This window comes from Triturus cristatus, chromosome 3_1 (genome assembly GCF_964204655.1).
Source record: "Triturus cristatus chromosome 3_1, aTriCri1.1, whole genome shotgun sequence".
NCBI classification, from domain to species: Eukaryota; Metazoa; Chordata; class Amphibia; order Caudata; family Salamandridae; genus Triturus; species Triturus cristatus.
Window position 1 is genome coordinate 296,889,766 of NC_140583.1, and position 22,059 is coordinate 296,911,824.

General features: G+C 48.1%; 1 protein-coding gene across 4 annotated transcripts in view; it reads right to left on the reverse strand.

Annotated features, from left to right (window-relative positions):
• The window catches only part of ARIH1 (ariadne RBR E3 ubiquitin protein ligase 1), a 557,709-nt gene that overhangs the window by 235,956 nt on the left and 299,694 nt on the right, over positions 1–22,059 (reverse strand). For all 4 annotated transcript variants that reach the window (XM_085643928.1, XM_085643926.1, XM_085643927.1 and 1 more), the window contains exons 5-7: positions 15,877–15,932; positions 15,307–15,373; positions 11,545–11,651 (exon numbers count right to left, since the gene is read on the reverse strand). In XM_085643928.1, the coding sequence (XP_085500054.1) occupies positions 11,545–11,651; positions 15,307–15,373; positions 15,877–15,932 (230 nt within the window). The remainder of the gene's footprint in view (positions 1–11,544; positions 11,652–15,306; positions 15,374–15,876; positions 15,933–22,059) is intronic.

The window sequence follows — 22,059 nt, forward strand, 5'->3', positions numbered from 1 at the left end:
CTGTGCCAGATTTAACTTAAGATACTCCATCAGGTTTATTGTGATAGGGACTGCCTGCACTGCATGGGAGGGAAGCTTCCCTGGCCTGCCTACGCTGTGGGGACATTAGAGGTAAATTTATACATACGCTATGGGGCTTTCCAGCCATCCAGACATTTTAATCAGATGGTGAGGGAGCTCAGCAAGTGTTGGAAACAGTCATCCCTCTTGATCCTTAATACATTTTACTGGGTGCCCCAGGCGATGTGAATATTCCATTTCCGCAACTTTTCTGCAACCTGGGAATGGTGGTGGTTAATAGAGATGTGGCGCACTATTGGAGTGCACCAGAGGTTCTTGTGATGGCCGAATGGAAGGCGAGGATGGATCTTTATATGGCTGCTGAGTAAGTTCCGTATAAAACAGAGGGTGTCCTTGGAAGTTCTTCAAGGTCTAAGGAAGTTGGCTTAGATATTACGGTCTCTACCCCTTGGATAACAAATCCACTCCCTTACTATGTCATGGTCCCAATTCATATTGTATTTTATTGTCCTTCCTTTCCTTCTTGTTACCATGTGCTTGCCTTCTGTGAATGGTTGCATGTCTCACTTTCTCCTTTGTTGTTTAAATTTATTTAGGATGCATTTGCGCACCCTTAACTGTTTATCGCTATAAAAAACTTTAAGATATATATTTTAATATAACTATGAAAACCTTGCTGCATAACTTGATCCTCCATGCAGCATATTACTACGGAAAAGGAGATCTGCGTGCCCGAGCTGAGACTTGATTGCAGGTGAGCGTGCTGCAATACAGAACTGCTGTGCGGCCAACAGTGCGAGATACATGCCGTGGATTACCTGGAAGCAGATGCCGGATGGGCCTCTAGGGTTACATGGAGAAGCAGGTTGGACAAGAGGTATCGAAAGAGTCATCGGCGGCCCATGAATAACACGCTGATGGGAAAGGGAAACCACGGGCCTGCGCGTGTCCTTGGTTGTGCTGGCTGGCTGCGTGGCTTGAGGCCGGGTGGTGCGATCGCACACTGCACGCCCGGTGGGAACTGGGGGATAGGGGTGACAGCTGGCCATGAGTTACGCAGTTATAGAAACTATTACAGGCCAGTTGCTACTTTACTATAATTGCCTTCATCTAAATGCCATACTTCATTTCACTGCCGACTCCTCGGTCTGGGAAGAAAGTGTGTATCAGGACCACCTAGGGCTCGTGAATTATCAGCTGACAGTTACGCACCGGGCCAGAGACAGCGCACAAGGCAATCCTACAAGGTCAGGGCCAGCTCGTGCCCCCAAGCAGGACATGGGGTGTGGCCGACCCACCAGGACACAGGTTTACTACTTGGGCACACGGAGAGTGGGTGGAGGTGCCTATAATGCTGTGCTGTGGGCGATGTGTGGTGAGAACCTTGGCACACCCACCAACACTACGTCGATTCAAGAGGCAAACATGGACAAGAAGGACACTAGGCAGCCTAAACTCACTTTCGAGAACAAACGCGCGTCAGAGACCACGACGAGTGGCGATATGCAGGATGCAGACATTAAACTGTTACTAGAACAGGGATGTGGAATTCCTATAGCGCGATGCCCGGGACATTGTTTGTGGTCAAGGGCAACAAGTTTTAATGTCTATTTTGTCCTTGGGACAAGTAGGCCCAACCCCCTACAGCACAAACCCTTTAGCTGCCAGTTTACAATACCACATTATGGATCAAGGAAGGGCATTGTCTACAGTTAAGGTAATATGTGTGTCCATGTGTTAACACTGTTCAAACTTGTATATATGGTTCATTAATGCAAAACCTTTATTATTAGGGTGAGCACTAAAAGTAAATGTCAGCTCTGCCTGCACGTCTGACGGTGGTTCCAATAGTTAGTTAACCGGATTTGTAGAGCGCGCAGCTGCCCCAGCAAAGGGGCGTCCCGGTGCTATAATGGACAAAAAGCCGGACACAAGCAGTACCAAAGACACAACCATAACAACTCTAGGAATCCGGAGGAAAAAGGAAGGTTTTAACGGCCTTCCTAAAGACCAGAAGTTCGTCAGTAGCGCGGATATGGACAGGAAGAGAGTTCCATAGCCTAGCAGCAAGCACTCGGAAAGAGCGGCCACCGGCCCTAGCCCTCTTGAAGCGCGGGACTGTGACCAGATGGAGCCCTGAAGATCTTAGAGACCGCGGGGGTACATACGGCAAGATAAAATGCTCCAAGATCTGAGGAGAGGAGTGCTTCAGAATTTTAAACGAAAGGCAAAGAGACTTAAACTTAATCCTCTGAGCAACAGGGAGCCAATGGAGTTTATAGATGATTTTTTTGGCAGAAAAGAATCTCGGCAAGCCTACCAGAGCCCTGGCGGCAGCGTTTTGAACGCGTTGAAGTCTGGAAAGTTCGGCCAGATTAGCTCCCAGCAGAAGGGAACTCGCGTAGGGTGGGTCTGAGCCTACGAAGAGTCCCGAAGCACGTGGCAGCGGTTTTCTTAGTGTGAGAGACAAAACTAAGTTTAGAATCCAACCAGATCCCTAGGGTTTGTAACCTCTGTGGCAGGGAAAGGGGTTGGGCCGAGCTCAGATGGCCACCAATGATCACCCCAGAGATGACTCTGCCTGCCAACAATGAGCACCTCGGTTTTTTGGGCGTTCAATTGCAGGCAATTGTCTGTCATCCAACGTGCCACAGAGCTAATTCCCTCACGAAACTTAGCCGCCTCAAGGTCGGAGGTCCCACTTATTGCAACCGCCAGCTGCGTGTCGTCAGCGTAGGACACCATAGTCAGGTTCCAACGCTTGGCGACAGCAGCCAGCGGCTGCACATAGAGATTGAAAAGTGTGGGGCTAAGAGCCGACCCCTGCGGAACACCCTGTGCAATAGGATAGGGTTTAGATTGAAAGGGAGGAGTGACAACCCTGAATGTGCGACCGGATAAAAACGATCGGAACCATTCAAGTGCCACGTTGTCGACGCCTGCCTCACCCAAACGCTGTAATAAAACAGTGTGGGAGACTGTGTCGAACGCGGCACTAAGGTCAAGAAGCACCAGTGCCGCCGTTTGACCAGAATCAACTTAAGTTCGCAGGTGATCGACCATTGAGAGCAGCGCAGTCTCAGTGCTGTGGCCAGGTCGAAAGCCATTCTGCGAAGGGTCTAAGATATTGGCAGAATGGAGATGGTTGGATAGGATGGCATTGACGTGGGCCTCGGTCAGTTTTGCCACCCATGGAAGAAGGGATATGGGACGATAGTTCTCCAATTTTGATGGGTCCAGGGCAGGTTTTTTTAAAATGGGCATCACCTGGGCTTGTTTCCAGCTACCAGGGACAAAAAGCCTGACGTCAGGGATAAATTGACAAGGTCGCATAAAGGAGGGAAACAGAGTGAAGCAGATTCTCTGAATTGGGCAGGCCGTAGAGGATCCATTGGTGAACCAGATTTGAGTTTCACCGCAATTTTATTAAAATCCTCCATTGAGAGCTCTGGGAGAGAGCACAAAGACATGGTTTTCTTCGGGCCAGATTCCAGCTTCTCCGAAGATGAGGATGAGCCAGGAAAAGAACGGTAAATGGCCTCCACCTTTTCCACAAAAAAGGCGGCCAGGCCCTCACAATGCGGGGCAGAGCAGATCTCAGCGACTGGGGCTCTACTGGCTGTAAGATCCTTAAGCACCTTAAATATTAATTTAGTAGGATTGGTGCGGATGTTAAATTCACGAGAAAAGTAAGCGGCCCGAGCTTTACAGACCGCTCTATGATATTTCTTAATCCTGACAAGGTACAGCGTTTTCCTATCAGGCAGATATGACTTACGCCAGGCTCTTTCAGCTTGTTTGCAAGATTTTCTTAGGAGCCGAAGTGAGTCATCATACCAGGGGCTGGATTCGGCGCGTCGGCGTTTACTCTCAGCAATTGGGATCAGGCAGTCTAAGGCTCCAGTCAGCTAGCTACAGAAAAGATCATAGCCCGACTCAGCGTCAGCAAAGGGGCCCGGAGCATATAAACCAAGAAGCCGATGAAAATCGGCTAGCTTCAGTTTTTTCCAAGGGCGTCTAAGAGACACAGGCGCAATTGCTCTGTGAGGAGAATCCTCAATCGTGAGGTGCAGCTCTATAAGATGGTGATCAGTCCAGGCCATAGGCCTGGGAGGCAGCACTTTAGCCGAAGTTAGATTGGTAAAACTAGGGTCCAAAATGTGCCCACCAACATGAGTGTGATGATTAACCAGCTGAGATAGCTGGAGAGCCTCCAGGTCGGCAAGAGTGCTACTGGCCGCAGGAGAAAGGGGAGTATCGAAATGAAGATTAAATCGCCCACAATACTAAAGTTGGCAGCCCTTAAGGCTAGTGAGCTGACAGCTTCAGGGAGAGCTGACCTAAAGGCAGCGTCCGGGCCCGGAGGCCGATAAATAAGTAGCCCAGAGAAAGTAAAATGATGACTAACAGAAATATAAAAATGGGCACTTTCGCAGCCGGCTATGTCCATATCCTTCCATACACACGAGTAGCAAGATTTAACAGCAGCCGCAATGCCACCGCCTCTCGAGTTACGATTGTGGGTAAAAATCGCATACTCAGAAGGAAGAGCCAAATTAACCGCTGCCAGAGCTTCCTCATGCAGCAATGTCTCTGACATAAAAAGAATGTCAGGAGCTTCCTCCGTAAGTAGATTATGGACGTCCAAATGGTGTTTAACCAACGACCTCACATTGAGATAGCAAACCTTAAAGTCATAAGGGACCTGAGATTTTACCAGCGGTGGAACAATACTGTCTAGGCATCCTAGGGGGGCTATCCTATAAGCAGAGGTGGAAGCGGGAGATGAGAGTCTAAAAACGCACCCGGGGCACTGAAAGGGGCCGGAAAGAGGGTGTAACGGTGTAGGAGTGCAGGGCGAAGAATCGCGAAGACTAAGCAGCTCGGTTCTAGAATACATTCGTATAAAAGGGTTCAGAGACAACACGGAGGGAAAAGAGCTATAGAGCCCTGCCTTAGCCCTGACTCAGCGCTGACGAGCGCAGACAGGCAGGACTCAGGCACGACTCAGGCGCAGTGAAGGCGCAGCCGCTGCGAGTCACCGCTGCGCGTTAGAGTGTAGATTTAAATAGGGCGGGCGGGAGACAGCCGCACCACTAGACCGCTCGGTATGGCGCCTCCAAAGCGGCAAAACCACACCTAAGATGGCGGCGAAAACAAACAAACTAGGAACCCACAGAACCCGGACCCGCTAAGCAGCGGTGCTTCAGCTATTATAGTGCAGGTAAGGGGCAGGAAAGACCCACGATAAAAACAGGGGATAAAAAAATAATAACAGATACAAAACGGGTTTTTAAAAGCAATAGACACAGCCTCCAGAGTAGCGTTGCAGCGCGTGAGTCCTCAGCACACTGGTGCTCGGGCACCTTGTCCAGACAATAAACATGTACACACGTTTTCAAAGTTTAGTAATATGAGGCTATGTATAATGCTCCCAGAATGCTCTCTGATTATATGCAAATATTTGCAGAAGCTTGAAAGCAAAAGTGATAATTCTTTGCTTTCAAAATAAAATGTTCACAAAAAAATGCAAGTAGGAAAAAAATATTTTGCTTAACTACTTTTAAGATTTTAGGTACCATATCATTCCAGCATCATTTAGTAACGTTGATGTATGCTTGTATTTCCCAAAAATATCAATAATGGAAAATTATTGCAACCAGTTAAAATACGATTGTGGGAAACAAATATAAACAAGCATTGGCAAAGCCAGTAGGTCTGAAATTGGTGGTCAGGCTTTTGGTTTTGTCAATGCGTGACTTGTTTAGGCATCGTTTTTGTAAAACCTTATCTGTGTGGGAGCTGCAGGGCCCTCGCCATACTAACAAGCATTGGCAAGAGCAAAAAACTGTTTTTTGGTCTCAAAAAGCACACCTTGCCACAGCAGTTCCAGGCACTGAACAAAACTACTTTGTGTGCCAATATAATCCTTGTAATAGAGCAGAATACTGTAACTCACAGTGAAGCCAGCTGATCGACCGAGAGAAGGAGAGAGACACATAATTTTGCTAAACACAAAAGGTCATGGTTAACCCCAGGCCTAATTATAGGCCCAATTATTAAAGAACGTCTCAAAAGTGCATCCATGGTATATATCCATGCGTTAGGTGCATATATACAGTCTCCGTGAATTCACAAGAATTTACAGAAGTAGGCCAAGAAATAGTACTCCTAGAAAATATTTGTGAACTGCATTTTAGCATGAGCAAATGTGCTTGTGTAGATTTGCTCATGTGAAAATCTGAATGTTTCAAGTTCACTTTTCCTCCAACCACTTTACCAACCCTGAAGCAGTTTTACGTCTGCCACTGCCAGGAGTAAATTTCCATCCTTTTTCAGTATGGGAAAAGATTAGAAATGAGTTGGTGAAAACCATTAAAACAAGCAAGTTAGTAGGTCTGCACAGATTCAAAAGGGCATTCCAACCCTTGAACTATTGCTTACCACTACCTTCAGCCCCAGTATGTAGACCTGCAGAACCATAGCAACATAAGGGAATTGGTAGTATTCAAACCCTACTATGGTACAAGCTCTGGCATAATTAGAGAGGCTTTATCAGAACTCTTGCTTAATGAGATTGCTGCCGTAATTTGTCGCCACATTACATGGCACAAAAGGGACAAGTGGATTTTGTTACAGGACAAGTAGATTTATTAAGCAACCTGCCCCATGGACAAGTAGATATTGTATTAAATTCCACACCCCTGCTAGAAGTTAAAATCAGCCTGAGAGCCATTGATGCGAAGTTAGATGCACTCACCTCCAAGCTAGATCACATGAAGCAAAGAGCAGACAAACACAACTCCAGACTTGAACAGGTGGAAAGCGGAGTATTCAACGCCGTAGATGCTCAGGCAGAGTCTAAGGAATATCTACTGCTCGATTAGAAACGTCTGTCCTTTATAATACTGTTTTTGTCATGACGCCATCAAGCCCAGGAACATGACAGTCCTCACTCCAAGAGGATGATGTTCGGTAAAGGCAAATTTACTTCTACATGGTCCACACCCTCATTTTGGGTAGGCCATCACCTCTGTGGGGTGTGCTTCCAAGAATGTCTTTCATTTTTGGGAAGGTAAAGGACTTCTTGCAATTGAATGAAGCTCACCTGAGACAGATTCACCACTGTTATTATATTTAATTAGCTTTGATGGAATGCGTTTGTCTAACCAACCTCTCATCTAGGTAAATGGGCACATAAATGGCTTATCGTCTCAGGTGAGCCTGCCTATGCTTTGGTAAACACTCGTGGAGTTGACCCCAGGCCTAAAGGTAATAAATACATTGAACTAGTAATGCACCACCATCAATACAAAGCAGAGATACTTCTGGTGCGTCATGGCACGAGATATGGAAGTTAGCTCTCTATTTATCATCGCCAGGAAGCTGTGATCCTCCAAGAATATTATACCTCCTGAAGAGTAGTCATTTGGAACCTTTGAGTTTTAGGGACTCTTATCACAGGTCTAGTATTGGTTGCAAAGTTTGATCTTACTTCAGTATCAGAAAGTATAATGAAAATACACCAGTATGACTTTTGTAGATGAAACTTTTCCATTACATCTTTTTGGAACCATTCTTCCACATCCTGTTGAAGAGTCTACAATAACTCCTTTTTGTAATTTTGGGAGTTTGACTTGTGGTATGCGGACTTCACTGTTGGTGGTTTTCATAAGAATTCCATACAATAACCATGTCTGATTAGCCGCCAATTCTGTGTTATGGACCGGCACTGGAGAAGTCCATTATTCTGCCTCTAACCGGTGTTGGGTGTTAAGGGGGCTGCATTATAAAGTAATTTTGCAGTGGTGGCAGTCACTCTTGTGGCAAGACCTCTGTTCTTTTCTTCTACATGAAAAGTGGGCTTACTCTGATGCGACTGTTGCTAATGTTATGGGGTCATTGTGGAAAGTCTTTGAAATGGGGTCTACCCGGTCCTCTTCGGTCTGAAGAACCACCCCTTGTATATGTGCTTCTGTCTAAAATGCACACCATTTCATTTGCTGACTTAATCTTCTTTATCTTTATGTCTTACAGCGTGAGATCTAAGTCTAGTCAAAATAAATGACTGCCTGCAAAAGGCATAAATAATCTATGACTGAGCTTGCTGGTTTAAACTCAAATATGCATAACCTATGCAATACAGGTTTGTGTGCGAGTTGCTTACTGAGTCAACCGAGACTATTGCGGAATCTAGATGTCAACTGGAAATAGTGCTTTCCCTTTGTACAACTGATTTTGCCCTTTTCTGGAGCTCCTTGGGTAGGCATTTTTATCAAACCTTCCAAGTCATCCAGCTGTTAATGTACATATCGATTGAGTAACTCAGTTAGCTGTGCACAGTGATTATCTGCTTCTATTTCAATCTCCCTTCCACCAACTTCTAGTCTCATACTATCTCGTGTGTAGTGGAAGCACTGGTGTAGCTGAAAACCGCACCCTCTTTGTAGTAGAGACTACAAGGGAGTAAGGCTCCACATGAAAATAGGATGTGTGGGTTCTGGGGAGGTGTTCTGTATTTATTCTCAGTACCGGGGGTATCCACTTTTGAAGCTGCGGGTTTAATGAAAACTATTCAACTGCGCTGAAAGAGGATTGACAACACTGGAAAATACTTTGGGGAACCGTAGACTTAATGTTAGACTTCTTTGAAGGAGATCCATGACCTCTGACATTGTATGAGGAAACTTCATCAAGGTCTGAATCTGCCTGGTATGAATATACTTGGTGTCCTCCCTAACACTACTCCGAGGCATTAATCTTTCTTCTCTGAAAACCCAATTCCCATCAATGGAGCATTCTTTTGTGTCTAATGCAGACTACCCGTCTTATTAGCCTTCTATGCAACTGTGGCCCAGTGCACCAACAAAATGTTATCCCTGTGTATTAAGGTCTTTCATTTAAAAAAGAAAAGCAAACAAGTATAGCAGTCTTCAAACTTATCTCTTGGGAGGCAGAACATGCATACCGGGTGTTCATATTGTAGCATAAGCGCGATTTTCTGCCTTAATTCCTACAAAAACATCATGATGAAGTCCATGATTCTCGGGACACAATCCCCCAATATATACCCTTCTTTGATTTTGTTTGAGACCCCCTAGAAAAATCTAAATCCTTATTCCAGCGACAACCCTGGTTACTCATTTTTTCGCCAATTCTTTGACCACCTTTTGACGACTTCTCTGAACTCTCTCAGCATACCAAACTAACTGGCAGAAAAAAGCCTCTAAAATGGAGGTTACTTTACAGGGCATTCTGGGTTTACCGCTAACGTCATAATAGGTCATAAGGACTCAGTCTAGGTCAACATACAAGAGGAAAACGTTTGCATGGGACAGAGAAGTTCCTCACATGGTAGTAGATGTGAAACCCTGCCCTGAATGCAACTGTGGTGGTATCAGAAGATCTTTGGTAATGATTACTGGTCATGAGCATGTTCACTAGGACCTAAGCCGGTCTCATGGAATGGGATCTGGTTAGACATGGAGAGGTGCACCATGAGCTACCTTCATAGTGGTGGAGGGCTACCATCTTTACCAGAGTAGTAGGAGGACGATGGTCTCAGCATATTGTTTTTATAGAGAGTTATCCTAGTGTGATCAAGCCTTCTGATATTTGTCAAGAGAATGGCCCACTCAAAGAAGTTTGGTTACTATGTGCTTCGCTCACTTTTGGAAGATGTGGGGAGATTATATGCAAGCTGGAATGTGCTGACAGGTATGTGCGTGAGCCAATGAGTGCTACTGTAACACTGGGACAGCGCAAGTCTGAGAGCACCTCACAGGTATGTGTGTGAGCCTGTGAGAGCAACAGCACAAGGAGAGTATATGGGCTTGTGTGCAGCGCGCTGGTACTGCACATGAGTGGTTACACCCATATTTACATACACTGTTAAAGATGCATAGACGTCTGAGGGGTACAATACATGAAGGCCTGCGGTTTCCTGGTGGAATCCCCAGGGTTCTGCTGAAGGAGCACTTGGTGGTACATACCCTGATGGAAGTGCCAGGCTCTTTAGTACACTTCAGCCAAGCTTATTGATTCTGAAAGAGGTTATAGGTGAAAGGGGCATGGTCCGGAAGGAGATTTGGCTGATAAGAGTCACAAAGTGTAAAACTGAAGGCCTTTGTAACCTTTTGATACACATCAGTGAGGCTAACATCCAGATGTGAGCCCCTTGTCACTCCCATGGCCTGTGTGTGGGGCTATTAGGTACAGAAATACTGGTGCTATGATGGACAGCTCTTTGGAGCACATGCACAACAAAGGAGTGAGCACTTAATCATGGGCAATCCCCAGAACACAAATTACAAAGACTGACACTATATCACATTTGCGTCTGGGTGCATTGTGAAAGAGGGGCTTGAAACTCCCCAATTGGTAAACTAAAGGTGTACACCAGTGTGGAGAAGCTGTAACCAAGACTGTAGACTGAGGGCACTTTGTGTACCATATTTTACTTTGTGTATATCAATAATACTTTTGATAAAAGGTTGAATTTGTCTGGCCATTTATTTATTAGGGTTGCTGAACATACGTCGAGTTGTGAACCTGAGTTCCTCTAATGCCAATCTCCTTCCAGAGTAGCCTTGGGCTGCTTAACTCACGCTACCACTGAGAGTCAAGCGCAGGCTGGGTACTTGATCCAGTTGCTCACAAGACCAGCCCGAAGACATCAGGAGTAAAAGGCGCCCACACCCCTGCCTGTCCCCCTTCCCACAGTTGGGCCCAGTAAACCCTGCTTGCACTGTGGCCCTCTGAAAAGAGCTCTAACAGTTTGTGAATAAACACTTCTGGACATCACTGACTAGATGAAATAATGTACAGCCTGTGAATATACAAGATTGTATCCTGCAAAACACTTCTGGGGATTAATTACCATACAAAGGTGTTGTCTAAATTGGAATGTAATCCAGAAGCATAAGCAGGACTCAAATGTGATAAACAACCAACACAGAGGCACAAAGAGTCATCACTTAAGCTGGCAGTACATTAAAAGGTGAGCATTTCTTATCATGGGACACAGGTTTAACAGTTTTTCAAAAGGAGCCTTCCACTGGTACAACTTAACTGTAACTTAAGCTGCAACTAATATCAACGCACCCTAGATTGGCTTCTCTTATAAACAGGTGCTCTTGAAAAGTTCTGGCTCATAAGGATCAAAGATTACAGCATGCATTCACAGTAGATGGATGAAGGCTGAAACCATCAAAGTAAGCACTGGCTTGGAGCTGAAATTTCAGTAACCTATTTGAGAGTATCCACTCTGTTTTATAGTCAGTCTATCCTAACTTTCAACGTTCTTTAATTGTTAACCTATGTACTATGTATAAAGTACATGGAATGGAAGTTGAAGCAGTCTTCTCCCAACTGATCTCATTTTAGCCCCCAAGCCATTTGATATTTACTAGTACTCAACTTGTTAAGAACTTGGACCTTTGGTAACTGAAGTCAGAACTGGACTTATTGTTCTTGAGTTACTGTAATTATTTTTAACTTATGGGGCACACAAACTCCACCTACCAAAACTGGCGTCCACATTTGCATCGAACGGGTTTTGCATCAGGATACTGAACTTTCACCACGTGGTGGCAGTCTGGAGCAGGACACCATTTTAGAAGTCGATTGCACTAAAAGAAGAACAGCTAATGAGAAAGTTGTGGTGGAAGCATCAAGCACAGGTGAGAGGTTATAGTGAGAAAACATTTCCAAAGTCCCAAACTCATAATTTTCAGTGTTCTGAAGAGAGAAGATTGTTTACAATTATTTTTCAAGTTTAATTTTTGTCTAAAACTTTCATGCAACCACTCCCCTTTATCACCCTCTTCACATAATCCATTGAGAACCCAGCCAGACAGCAGCTTTTTCTAGCGTCCCTTCACTTAACATGCCCATGCTTTTCAATTTGGCACTGCTGCTCTTAACCGAAAGAAATTAAATATGTGTTAAAGAAGGGTATTTTCTATATTCAATTTGATAAAATAATGTACAGGTCAAAGAAGCCGGTCCAAATTCAGAAAGCACATTATGTTGACAGGGGCTTGAGGGAATTGCTCTCACCATCACGGTCTCAATTTCTAGCCTGCGCTATTCCAAAGTATAGGCGGAGAAGTAATTTTGCACACCAGCTGTACTGCTGTGGTAGTTTCTCTGTTCAGAAACAAGTACTTATTGGTACATCCTCCCTACTTGGGAGGTGTTGACTGCAAAGCACCTTAATCCAGAATGAAAGGAGATCCACATTTATCATTAAGCCCTGGCAACAAAATCGCATCCAAGGGGATTATGGGGCACAACCATACAAAAAGTAATAGATATAGAATACAGTAGTAGTAACTGACTCCTTCCCAGCAAAAGTTCAAGAACACATGAAAGACTAGCCACTGGCATAGCCCCAATCTCATGCACTTAGATGCTTGTATACTGGGCAATTTCTAAAACTGCACCTAAGAAAGCAGGGAACTGTCCAATTAGGGGAACAATTTCATTTAAATATTTGCTTCTAGAAGAGCAAGGCCGTTCACTAGTCAGCAAAGTCCTTTGGAAGTATGTAACATTTAGACTAGTTAAAGAGACGTCTGAACTTTTTACCAAAAAAATGAAGGGCTTGGCTAGAATAAAAGAAGGAAGGCACAGCTCTTGATTTCACCAATGCTATCAATGTGGTAGCATGTATGACCCACCATTTTCACAAGTTACTCTCTAACAAAAAGGGAAGTTGTGATTTAAGGAGGTGACCGCATGGTACGGATGAAAGAGTAGTGGCCTTCAATACTTGGTGATTGTATATTACACGTGAAATGCATTAAAAATCTTGGAATTAGTTTTGATGAAAACTGGATGGTAAAACACATTTCTAAGTTAACACCTACCGCGTCTGTCATCTGAGAGTGTTGAGGAAAATACTCTCAATGTTTCCAGAAAAGGATAGATTGACAGTAATTAGAGGAGCTGCGCGCTCTTGCTCAGACTAGTATAATACCGTTTAATTAGGGGTTCCTAAGGGCACTTTACACAAACTTCAAATAATGCAGAATATGGCTGAGAGGTAGATGCTTAACCTGCCTCGGTATGCTTCTGTAAACTGTTAGCTGATCCAGCTGTATTAGCTGCACTTCAAGAGAATCATTTTCAAGACATTATGCAAATGATTTAAATTATTTACAGTACTGTGTCAGTATTCATGAATTATTTGGTCTCCCAACATGTTCCTGTGAGGGACTTTAGCTCTTCAATTGAGTGTCTATTGTCCCTTATTAGGATCAGAAAAAAATTGGTCCAGCAAATAGTCATTTTTTATCTGGCTGCCTACATGTGGCATATACTGCCCCAGAGGCTTAGATGTATCAGCAGTTAAATGATCTTCAGGAAAAAAACGTTTAAGAAACATTTATTTTGACTCTGATAAAACTACGTTTGGATAGTCTAAAGCTAAGACTATTATGGATATTTGCATGCTCTAAAAACTAACAACATACATAAGAGCAGATAACTGAAGATGGACAAAATCATATAAAGAGAAAGAAAAATTAGTACCAGAACAGGTACGGCTCCCCAACGGAAAGAGTGCAACTAGGGCCCTATAAATAAAGGCAGTCAAAAGAAAATCTATTCCAGGATAGCTTGTAGCATCAGCTCAAGCAAAACAAGGACAGCTCAAAATGTACATCTCAAACTGGATGAGGATTCCTAATAAGAAAGAACGGCTTCAAAAGCTGTTCAAAATGGCATACAGGGACATAAAAACATGATCGAGAATTTGTATAGGCACGAACAACCACTAAGTATAACGAACATGAATCCACCTAGATAAGAGGCATGGCAAAAGAAGATGCAACAAAAATGATACGCCACAAAGAGACCAGAACAGGGGATTAACTTTATTCACCGGAGGCTAGACACAAATCCAAAGCCCTGGTGCACTGTATGAACTTTATAGCAGTTTAATGAAAAACATGAAACTTCCCCAGTACCATTGACAAACAGTCCAGCATAAAAAATCGTCAAAGGACAGAGAACTCTAACTGCAGAGTCATCTGCAAGGGGGTGAAGGGGCGAAATTGGGTGCAGGGGAAGAGATAACAGGTTGGGGATGAGGGAAGAGATCAAAGTTTGGGGTGAGGGTTTCTACTAATACTGAAAAATAAAACTGATTTGGACAAAAGGTCACCACTAGAACCTTCTGCATGTCTCAAAATACCTTAGCGTGGATATCACCTTCGGAACAGTTTTTAAGCTCTTGTTCTTCACAAGCAGAGCCCATCCACATAAGGCTGATACTATTGCAAAGTATTAGTTGCTGTAGCAAATAAAGTTTAACACTGCTAGATCCACTGGAGTTTCTCTCTTAACGTAGAAGTCAACATTGTAGTGTATAGTGAAAGCATGCAGAAATGACCAAGTGGCCAACTTGCAAATATACAACTGAGGAATTCTATCAAGAAAGGCCACAGTAACCCCCTTGTTTGTGCATCAAGAGAGCATGAGCCATGTAGGTGACTGCTCGCTTTGCCCATTCATAAGAGACTGATTAATCTTACAATTCATCTAGCAAGATACTGGGAGAATCAAGTGTGGAAAACGGAAGAAAAGCTTTTTGCTTTCTGTATTAAGTAGTACTAAGTGCAGGTTTAGCATCAAAGGAAGGCAACTGTTCTTGAAGAGTTTTGGGAAGAATGTTGGAAGCTTAACTGCCTGAGGTGAAAGGATGAGACCCCCTTCAGAAGGAAGCATGGATTTGTGCAAGGCAAATTCCGCCTGTCCACTTGAATGTGAGGTTCTTCTATTGATAGTATCAGAAGTTCTCTAATTTGGCGTAATGATCTAATGGGTACAGAGAACACCACTTTTAAAGTCAACATCTGAAGTGAGAATGAATATAGTGATTCAATAGTAAAGGTTAGCCTGGTTTGGACAATATTGAGGGTCCAGATAAGAGCACAGGGTGTTCTAAGAGGACTGCCAGCCAGGCAGACAGACATTTCACACGTACGGAGAAAGAAAAAAAACAAAACAAACAAGCACAACTTCAACAGATATCAAATATTCCCACTCTTCCACCACCCACTCACCCCCCCCCCCAAAAGAAATCTTAACTGACATCATTCTGCGTAAAAGGGGACAGCATTTAACTGAAGGTTGATGGTAAATGAAATCATGCCTCACATTATTGCCAACTCCTACATATGTACGGCAGGGAAGTAATCGGTCTAAACAAACCAGTTTGACAATATCCAAGCTGTACCCTTGGGAGAAGAAACAAATCTGAGACAAAAATAAACTTACCTCTACAAAACTATTGGTTATTAAATGCTGATACTTTAATTTAACTTTTGAATCTGTGATCAAACGCCTGGAAAAAGAAGGAAATAATAAGTTAATTGGTCTGAGTGAAAACAGATTAATTGGGCTGAGTAATGTATGTTTGGGAGTCACTGACTGACAATGAACATAGACAACATGGATGGAGGGCCAAGTTAACAGCTAACAGTTAAGAGGATGTGATGTCAAGGTACAGTTTAATTTTGGGTCTCTTCTGCATTGTCAATTCACATGGCATATGACCGCATTTATTAATAGCAAGACTAAATTTCAACTGTAAGCAATGAAGAGTGGGACGTCTGTATCAGCGCCAGACAGAGCAACAAGAACTTACAGTGCATGTGAACTTCAGAAACAGAAGAAAGTAGGGGAGACATAGATGAGTAAAGAATCAGCAGGCATGTGATGTAGTGACGGTACATCATAGCAAAGAGCCCTACAGTACAAAACTGAACAAGGGATATTGATACTACTCAGGTTTCAAGCAAAAATTCCACGGCATGAGCTGAAGACATGATATGGCTATGAACTTACATAACAGTATTGTCATCAACTAAGATATCGCATCCATGAGCAGGGCAGGAAATTGTCTGAAAGAGAAACATGAGACCCAGGTCAGAATGGGACAGGCAGGTGCAACAGACTGAATACATGATTTACTCAATCCCCCTCTACATAATTTATGTTGAAGATTCATGATGGATTTCTGGTGACTGGAAATTTCCATGTATTTTGAGCTTTATTATAGGAAATCAACATTTTTCCAAAGAGACTGAATGAGAAGCTATCACCAAACACAAGAATTGCTCTAATAAAAGCACATGGTAAATGGTTGCTAACATACCACACCTAGAACCGCACCATCTAGTGCCTTTGCTGTTTTTCAAAATTATTTATCAACCGTAGTCAAGTTAAATGAACTGCAAATGTTACAAAAATTGATCTCAAAGACAAAGTAGCCATAAAAATATTTAAGGTACAGAAAAACGAATGCAGAATTTTATAATGCTTCTTGCAAAGTGGGATATCTAGTGCTATAGGAAAACATGTAAGTAGAGATGAAGTCATGGTCCCACCATGGCACGCCATATGTAATGAGGTGATACATTTTGGCACCAGAGGCTGTTAAGGAGCTAAGAAGCTTTTCTCAATTAATAGACTTACTCAACTTCCTAACTCATGCATACAATTACTCGAGAGGTTAACCACTTATTTTACTACTCAATCGGCATTTGTAGAACGCGGCACTGTCACCAATGGGATAATCAGTGTGCTGCGGTGAGAGATCTCCGTTGAAAAGTAATGTCTTGAGGAAATAGCGGAAAGAAAAGGGCAGTAAAAGTCAAAACAGAGGGCAGAAAACCTAGCAGAAAAAGCAAAACAAAGGGCATAAAAGGCAAAACAGAGGGTAGAAAAACGAGCAAAGAAGGCAACAGAGGGCAGAAAAACTAGCAGAGGAGGCAAAACCGAGGGCAGAAAAACGATTAGAAAAGGCAAAACAGGGCAGAAAAAAAAGAGCAGAAAAGGCAAAACAGAGCAAAAAAATGGCAGAGGAGGCACAAACAGATTGCAGCAGGTAGACAGGCAGCAGAGGGTAACGGACTGAGGACAAGCTGGACAGGAGAACTGTCACAGGGGGAGCTGGCACAAGGACCTACTACTACTGTAGCCTCTGTAACAATAAAGGAAAGCTATTAAATCTTTGTTAAAGCACTCTCACCCAAAGAAAGTCTGTGGCATATTTCATCAGAGTCCATGCCCGGAATATAAATACATCGAGGAAGACTCAATCTCTTTAATGGAGGGAGCTCTTGATAGCATTTTCTTGTACGATCTACAAATCAGTTAAATTTGCCCAAATGAAAATCCCTTATTAGAAATGTTTACTCCAGGGATCCTTTAGCAAATTAAAAATCAATGTCAGATGTTGTTGGGGTCCAGTAGTACTCAGATGTAGCAGTGTTAACATTGCTAATAAGGGATTTTAGGGGAGCGCTAGGTGGCGCTTGACCGTCATGGAAGCCTTTCACTGAGGCTCCCGGCATCGGTCCCCGCAAATCCTGCTGACTCCTCTCCTGGTCTGCCCTGGCCGGTTCGCTCGGAGTGCGGGGGCCTGTGAAGCTGCCCTGCTGCACCACACCGAATCCTGGGGCGCTGCGGGCATCGGGAGCCTGCCTAGCCGTTGCGGAACCGGACCGACGGCGGATAGTGGCGGCTGTGGAGCCGCGGCTCGGGCGAGCTGGGAAATTTAGCCTGCGGCGCCCACGAGGGGCGCAGGCCTGATCCTGCTGAAGCTGAGGACGCGGCGGCCGCGGGGCTGCCGCGGGTGCTGCTGGCGCTGGCCGGGTGCTGCCCTGCTTCGCTGTTTCCTGTCCGGAGCCCCGGGAGTGCTGGGACGGATCCCCCCAAGCAACACAGAGCGGCGGATCAGGCGGTGAGTGCGGCTGGCTGCGACTGCTTCACCGGGGCAACTGTGGGGTTGGGTGTGCAGGGGAGTCCCCCCCCCCCCCATTGGGCCGTACGTCGGCGGCCGGGGGGCCCGGGCCCCCAGCCCCCCCCCTTCTCCTCCTGGCTGCAGCGCGGAACCGGCTCCATCGGCCCAAGACTGATTGCGGACTCCGGGTGCGGGGGGCCCTCCCTGATTCGGGCCGCATATCGGCGGCCGGGGGGTGTGTGTGCTGTCCCCCCCTCCCCCCCCCTTCTATCGCTTGGGCCCCCGGCTGAGGACCCCGACGAGTGGCTCTGTGCCCCCCACCCTGGGGACCGCGGGGAGACTGAACTGGCGAACTGTCCCCCTGGAGAGGTGGGCTGCGACAGAGGCTGCGGCCTTGCGACTACCGGCTGGGGGGCCACCCGAGTGGCGGACCGGTGGCCTGGAACTAGGAACTATATCGCTGGACCTCGCTTTGTTGAGGGGAGCCTGCGGGTGCCCCTGCGACCAGGGGCTGGACGGGCGGTCCCGCTGAGATGCCCGGCGGGGCTTGACCGTTGAGGCTGGTGGTGCCCAGCCGTTTCCAGCCGCGGGACCTCCCGGCCGGACCTCCTGCTGGTCCCGCGGCGGCTCGAGCGCCCGTTGCGGTCCCGCTGGTGTGTCGCCGGCCCCTTGCCCTCCTCCGCTGACGGCCACCCCAGAAATGGGTAAGGACAGGGCCGCCAAGCCGGCGTCCTGGGCCACCCAAACCAGGATGGACAAATTCACGACCTCCGTCAAGGGGCCCAGCCCCACGGGCGAACAGGTCCCGGCCCCCGCTACAGAACTGGCTGCCATCCTGCAGGCCATCAACTCATCCCGCACCTCTCTCTCGAGGGCATGGTGGGAAAGGTCAAAGTGGACGTCGCTCTTCTCCGGCAGGATCTGAGGAATGCCACCGCCCGCATTTCGGAAGCCGAGTCCCGGATATCCACGGCTGAGGATGACATCCGCCATCTACAAGATCAGGTTCGGGAGCTGACCACCCACTCCAAGGAGCTACACCGCCGGGTCGAGGATGCAGAAAATTGCGCTCGGCGCAGCAACCTGCGCTTAGTGGGATTCCCGGAGGGAGTTGAATCGGGCCGGGCGGACGACTTCATGGAGCGCTGGTTCCGGTCCTGGATGCCGGCGGACAGCCTGTCTGCTTCTTTCGTGGTGGAGAGAGCCCACCGCTCCCTGGCCCCCAGGCCCCCCGGGGCACCACCCCGACCGTTCATCCTCAAGCTCTTAAATTTCCGTGACCGAGATGCCATTCTCCGCGAAGCCCGGCGCACAGGCGCCCTCCACTACCAAAACCACAAGATCATGGTATTCCCGGACTACACCCGCGAAGTCCAAGAGCTGCGTCGCTCCTACACTGAAGTGAAACAAAAGCTGCGCTCCCTGGGACTCCAATACCAGCTCCAGTTCCCGGCCCGCCTCCGGGTCGTCTTCCAGCAAAAGACTTTTCTTCAATACCCCGCGGGCAGCCTGGACCTGGTTGACGGAGGAGCACCCCCTGCAGCGCTCTGGGCGCGGATCGCCTCCGGGTGCGCGGGGGGGGGGACGGGGGAGACCCCGGACATCGAAGACCCGTCGGCGGCATCGCACAGTACCCCGGGAGCGCACGACGGGGGAGGCGATCACCACGCGCTCTGGGGAGCGGCCACGCCAGGGATCGAGAACCTCCTCTGCCTCCTCGGCCGCACACGCCAGTCCCGCGGCGGATTGGCCGCGGGCCGCGTCGCCCCGGCTCACGGGCCCTGCAACCCACCTGGCCGAGTTGGTGGACACTTCGGACCTCTCTCGCAGCCCTAACATTTGACTTTGCCTCTTTTTGGGGAGGGGGGGTGGGGGGTGCCTGGGCGGGGGGGTGGAATGCTCCGCTGTCAGTGTTGCTCTTGGCCAGGGCAGGTAAATCAGGCTTGACTTTTGATGTATCAGGGGTCCACTAGCGCTCACGCCCAAGCGTTTTAGCTTGGTGGTTCTTCCATTTGGTTCAGGCGACAGATGCTTCCGTTTTCGAAGTATAGGGTGGGGGTGGGGTTGGTTTGGGGTTGTTTCTTCCTCGTTGGGGAGATTTTGTTGGTGGGGGATGACTCCCTCTTATCTGTTGTGCTAAGGTATCATGTAATGTTTGTCCTGCTCTCTCACCCGATGCTCCGCTGTCCTTCCTCTTTAGGACCCTGCTCAGACGCGCCTCCACTGGCCCCCTCTTCTGTCATCGACTATGGATGACCCACCTGTCCCTAGGGCCGCCATGCGCATACTATCCTGGAACGTCAATGGTCTTCTGGACCGTTTCAAACGCATGGCGGTCCTCAAATATGCGCAACGTGCAGAGATCGATGTGCTCCTCCTCCAGGAGACTCACCTGTTGGGTAACAACTGCCCCTTCCTTGGCCGCTACGGTTATGACAGGGTATGGCACTCAGGTTTTGCACGGGGATCCCGAGGGGTGGCCATTTTGCTTCGCAAGTCCTTCCCCTTTGTCCTGACCCGGGTGCATTTGGACCCCCAAGGTATGGTAGTGGTGGTTTCTGGCAATCTGGAGGGGCGGCCCCTTACCCTGATGTCCCTTTACGCGGCGCCATCCCTCTTGCCGTCGGCCCTCTCCCACGCAGCGGGTCTCCTTCCGACACTTCCGGCGGGCTCCCTCATTCTCGGCGGAGATTTCAACGCTGTCTACTCGCCGAACCTGGACTCGACGGGCCCGGTCTCCCTGACCCGCGTCGCCCGTGCAAAACAGCTCTCATCCTGGGCTGAATCGCAGGGCCTCTGCGATGTCTGGAGGATCTGGCACCCGCGCCAATACACTCACACGTCGGCGGCCCATCACTCCCATGCCCGGATCGACCTCATCTTCGTACCATCCACCCATTGCGCGGGGGTGCGGGATGTGCGCATTCTCCCGAGGGGCCTTTCGGACCACTCGCCAGTGCTCCTCGCTCTCGGCCCCCCCCCCCCCTTTCTGCCAGTCCTATGTGGCGTTTGAACGCCTGGTTCCTCCACGACAAGGATTTTCAGAAGGCGGTCGGGGCGAGATAGCCGACTATTACTCTCACAATGAGGGCTCTGTCATCTCCCCTGCCGTCCTGTGGGAGGCCGGCAAGGCGACTGTTCGGGGCGCCGCTAAAGGGCATCTGCAACGCCAACGGCGGGCTCAATCCCAGAAGCTCGCGGAATGCGAGGCCCAAGCCTTGGAACTGGAGCGTAGTCTGGGGGACTTGGATGATGCCGCACGGTCTCGTCGCTTGGCCTTCCTGCGGGAAGAGATTTGCCTACACTCCCTGGAAGCAGCGAAGGTTCTATGGCGCTCCTCGGTGGCCCGGGTGTACGGTTGGGGAGACAAAAACGGCACTCTTCTCCACCGCCTGGCGACCTATCCCCGGGCAGGCAGGATCATTCCGGCCATCGCGGACCCTGCGGGTGGCGTCCACACGGCCTCGGTGGCGATAGCCCAGGCGTTCGCTGACTCTTATTCCCAGCTGTACCGTCTACGCTCTCCCTAGAGGAGTTGCTGGGGACGAGCGGGGCGACGCTTGCGCGGCTGCAGCCTGAGGTTTCTGAGACCCTTGATTCGCCGATCGAGCTGCAGGAGATTGAAGAGGCGATCGGCCGCCTGGCACCTGGGAAGACCCCGGGACCCGACTGGTTCCCCCAGGAGTACTACGCTCACTATCGTGAGACTCTGGCCCAGAGGCTTCGGGACCTCTTTGCGGCCGTGGTGGAGACGGGTTCGTTCCGGCCTGAAACGGACACAGCAACCATAGTTGCCCTCCCAAGACACAGCCTCCCTCGCGGTCCTGCTCCGACTACCGGCCGATATCCCTTATTAACACCGAACTCAAAATCTATGCCACGGTCCTGGCGCAGCGGTTACGCCCATCGCTCGCCTCCCTGGTCCACCCGGATCAATGTGGCTTTATGCCGGAGCGGGGGACCAGACACTGCCTGCGGCGCCTCCACCTCGCGATGGCGCACCGCGGCCGCCTTTCCCCCTATCTGGCCCTCCTCTTGGTCGACTTTGAAAAGGCCTTCGATTCCGTGGGATGGGCGTACTCAAGTGACGTCCTGGAGCGTATGGGCTTCGGTCCCCGGTTCCGTGCCATGGTAACGGTCCTATATGCGCACCCGCGGGCCCGTGTGTTGGTCAATGGGGCTCTATCTCGCCAGTTTCCCATAGGTCGGGGGACGCGCCAGGGATGTCCGCTCTCGCCCCTCCTTTTCGCTCTGGCGATGGAACCCCTGGCGGTGCTGATTCG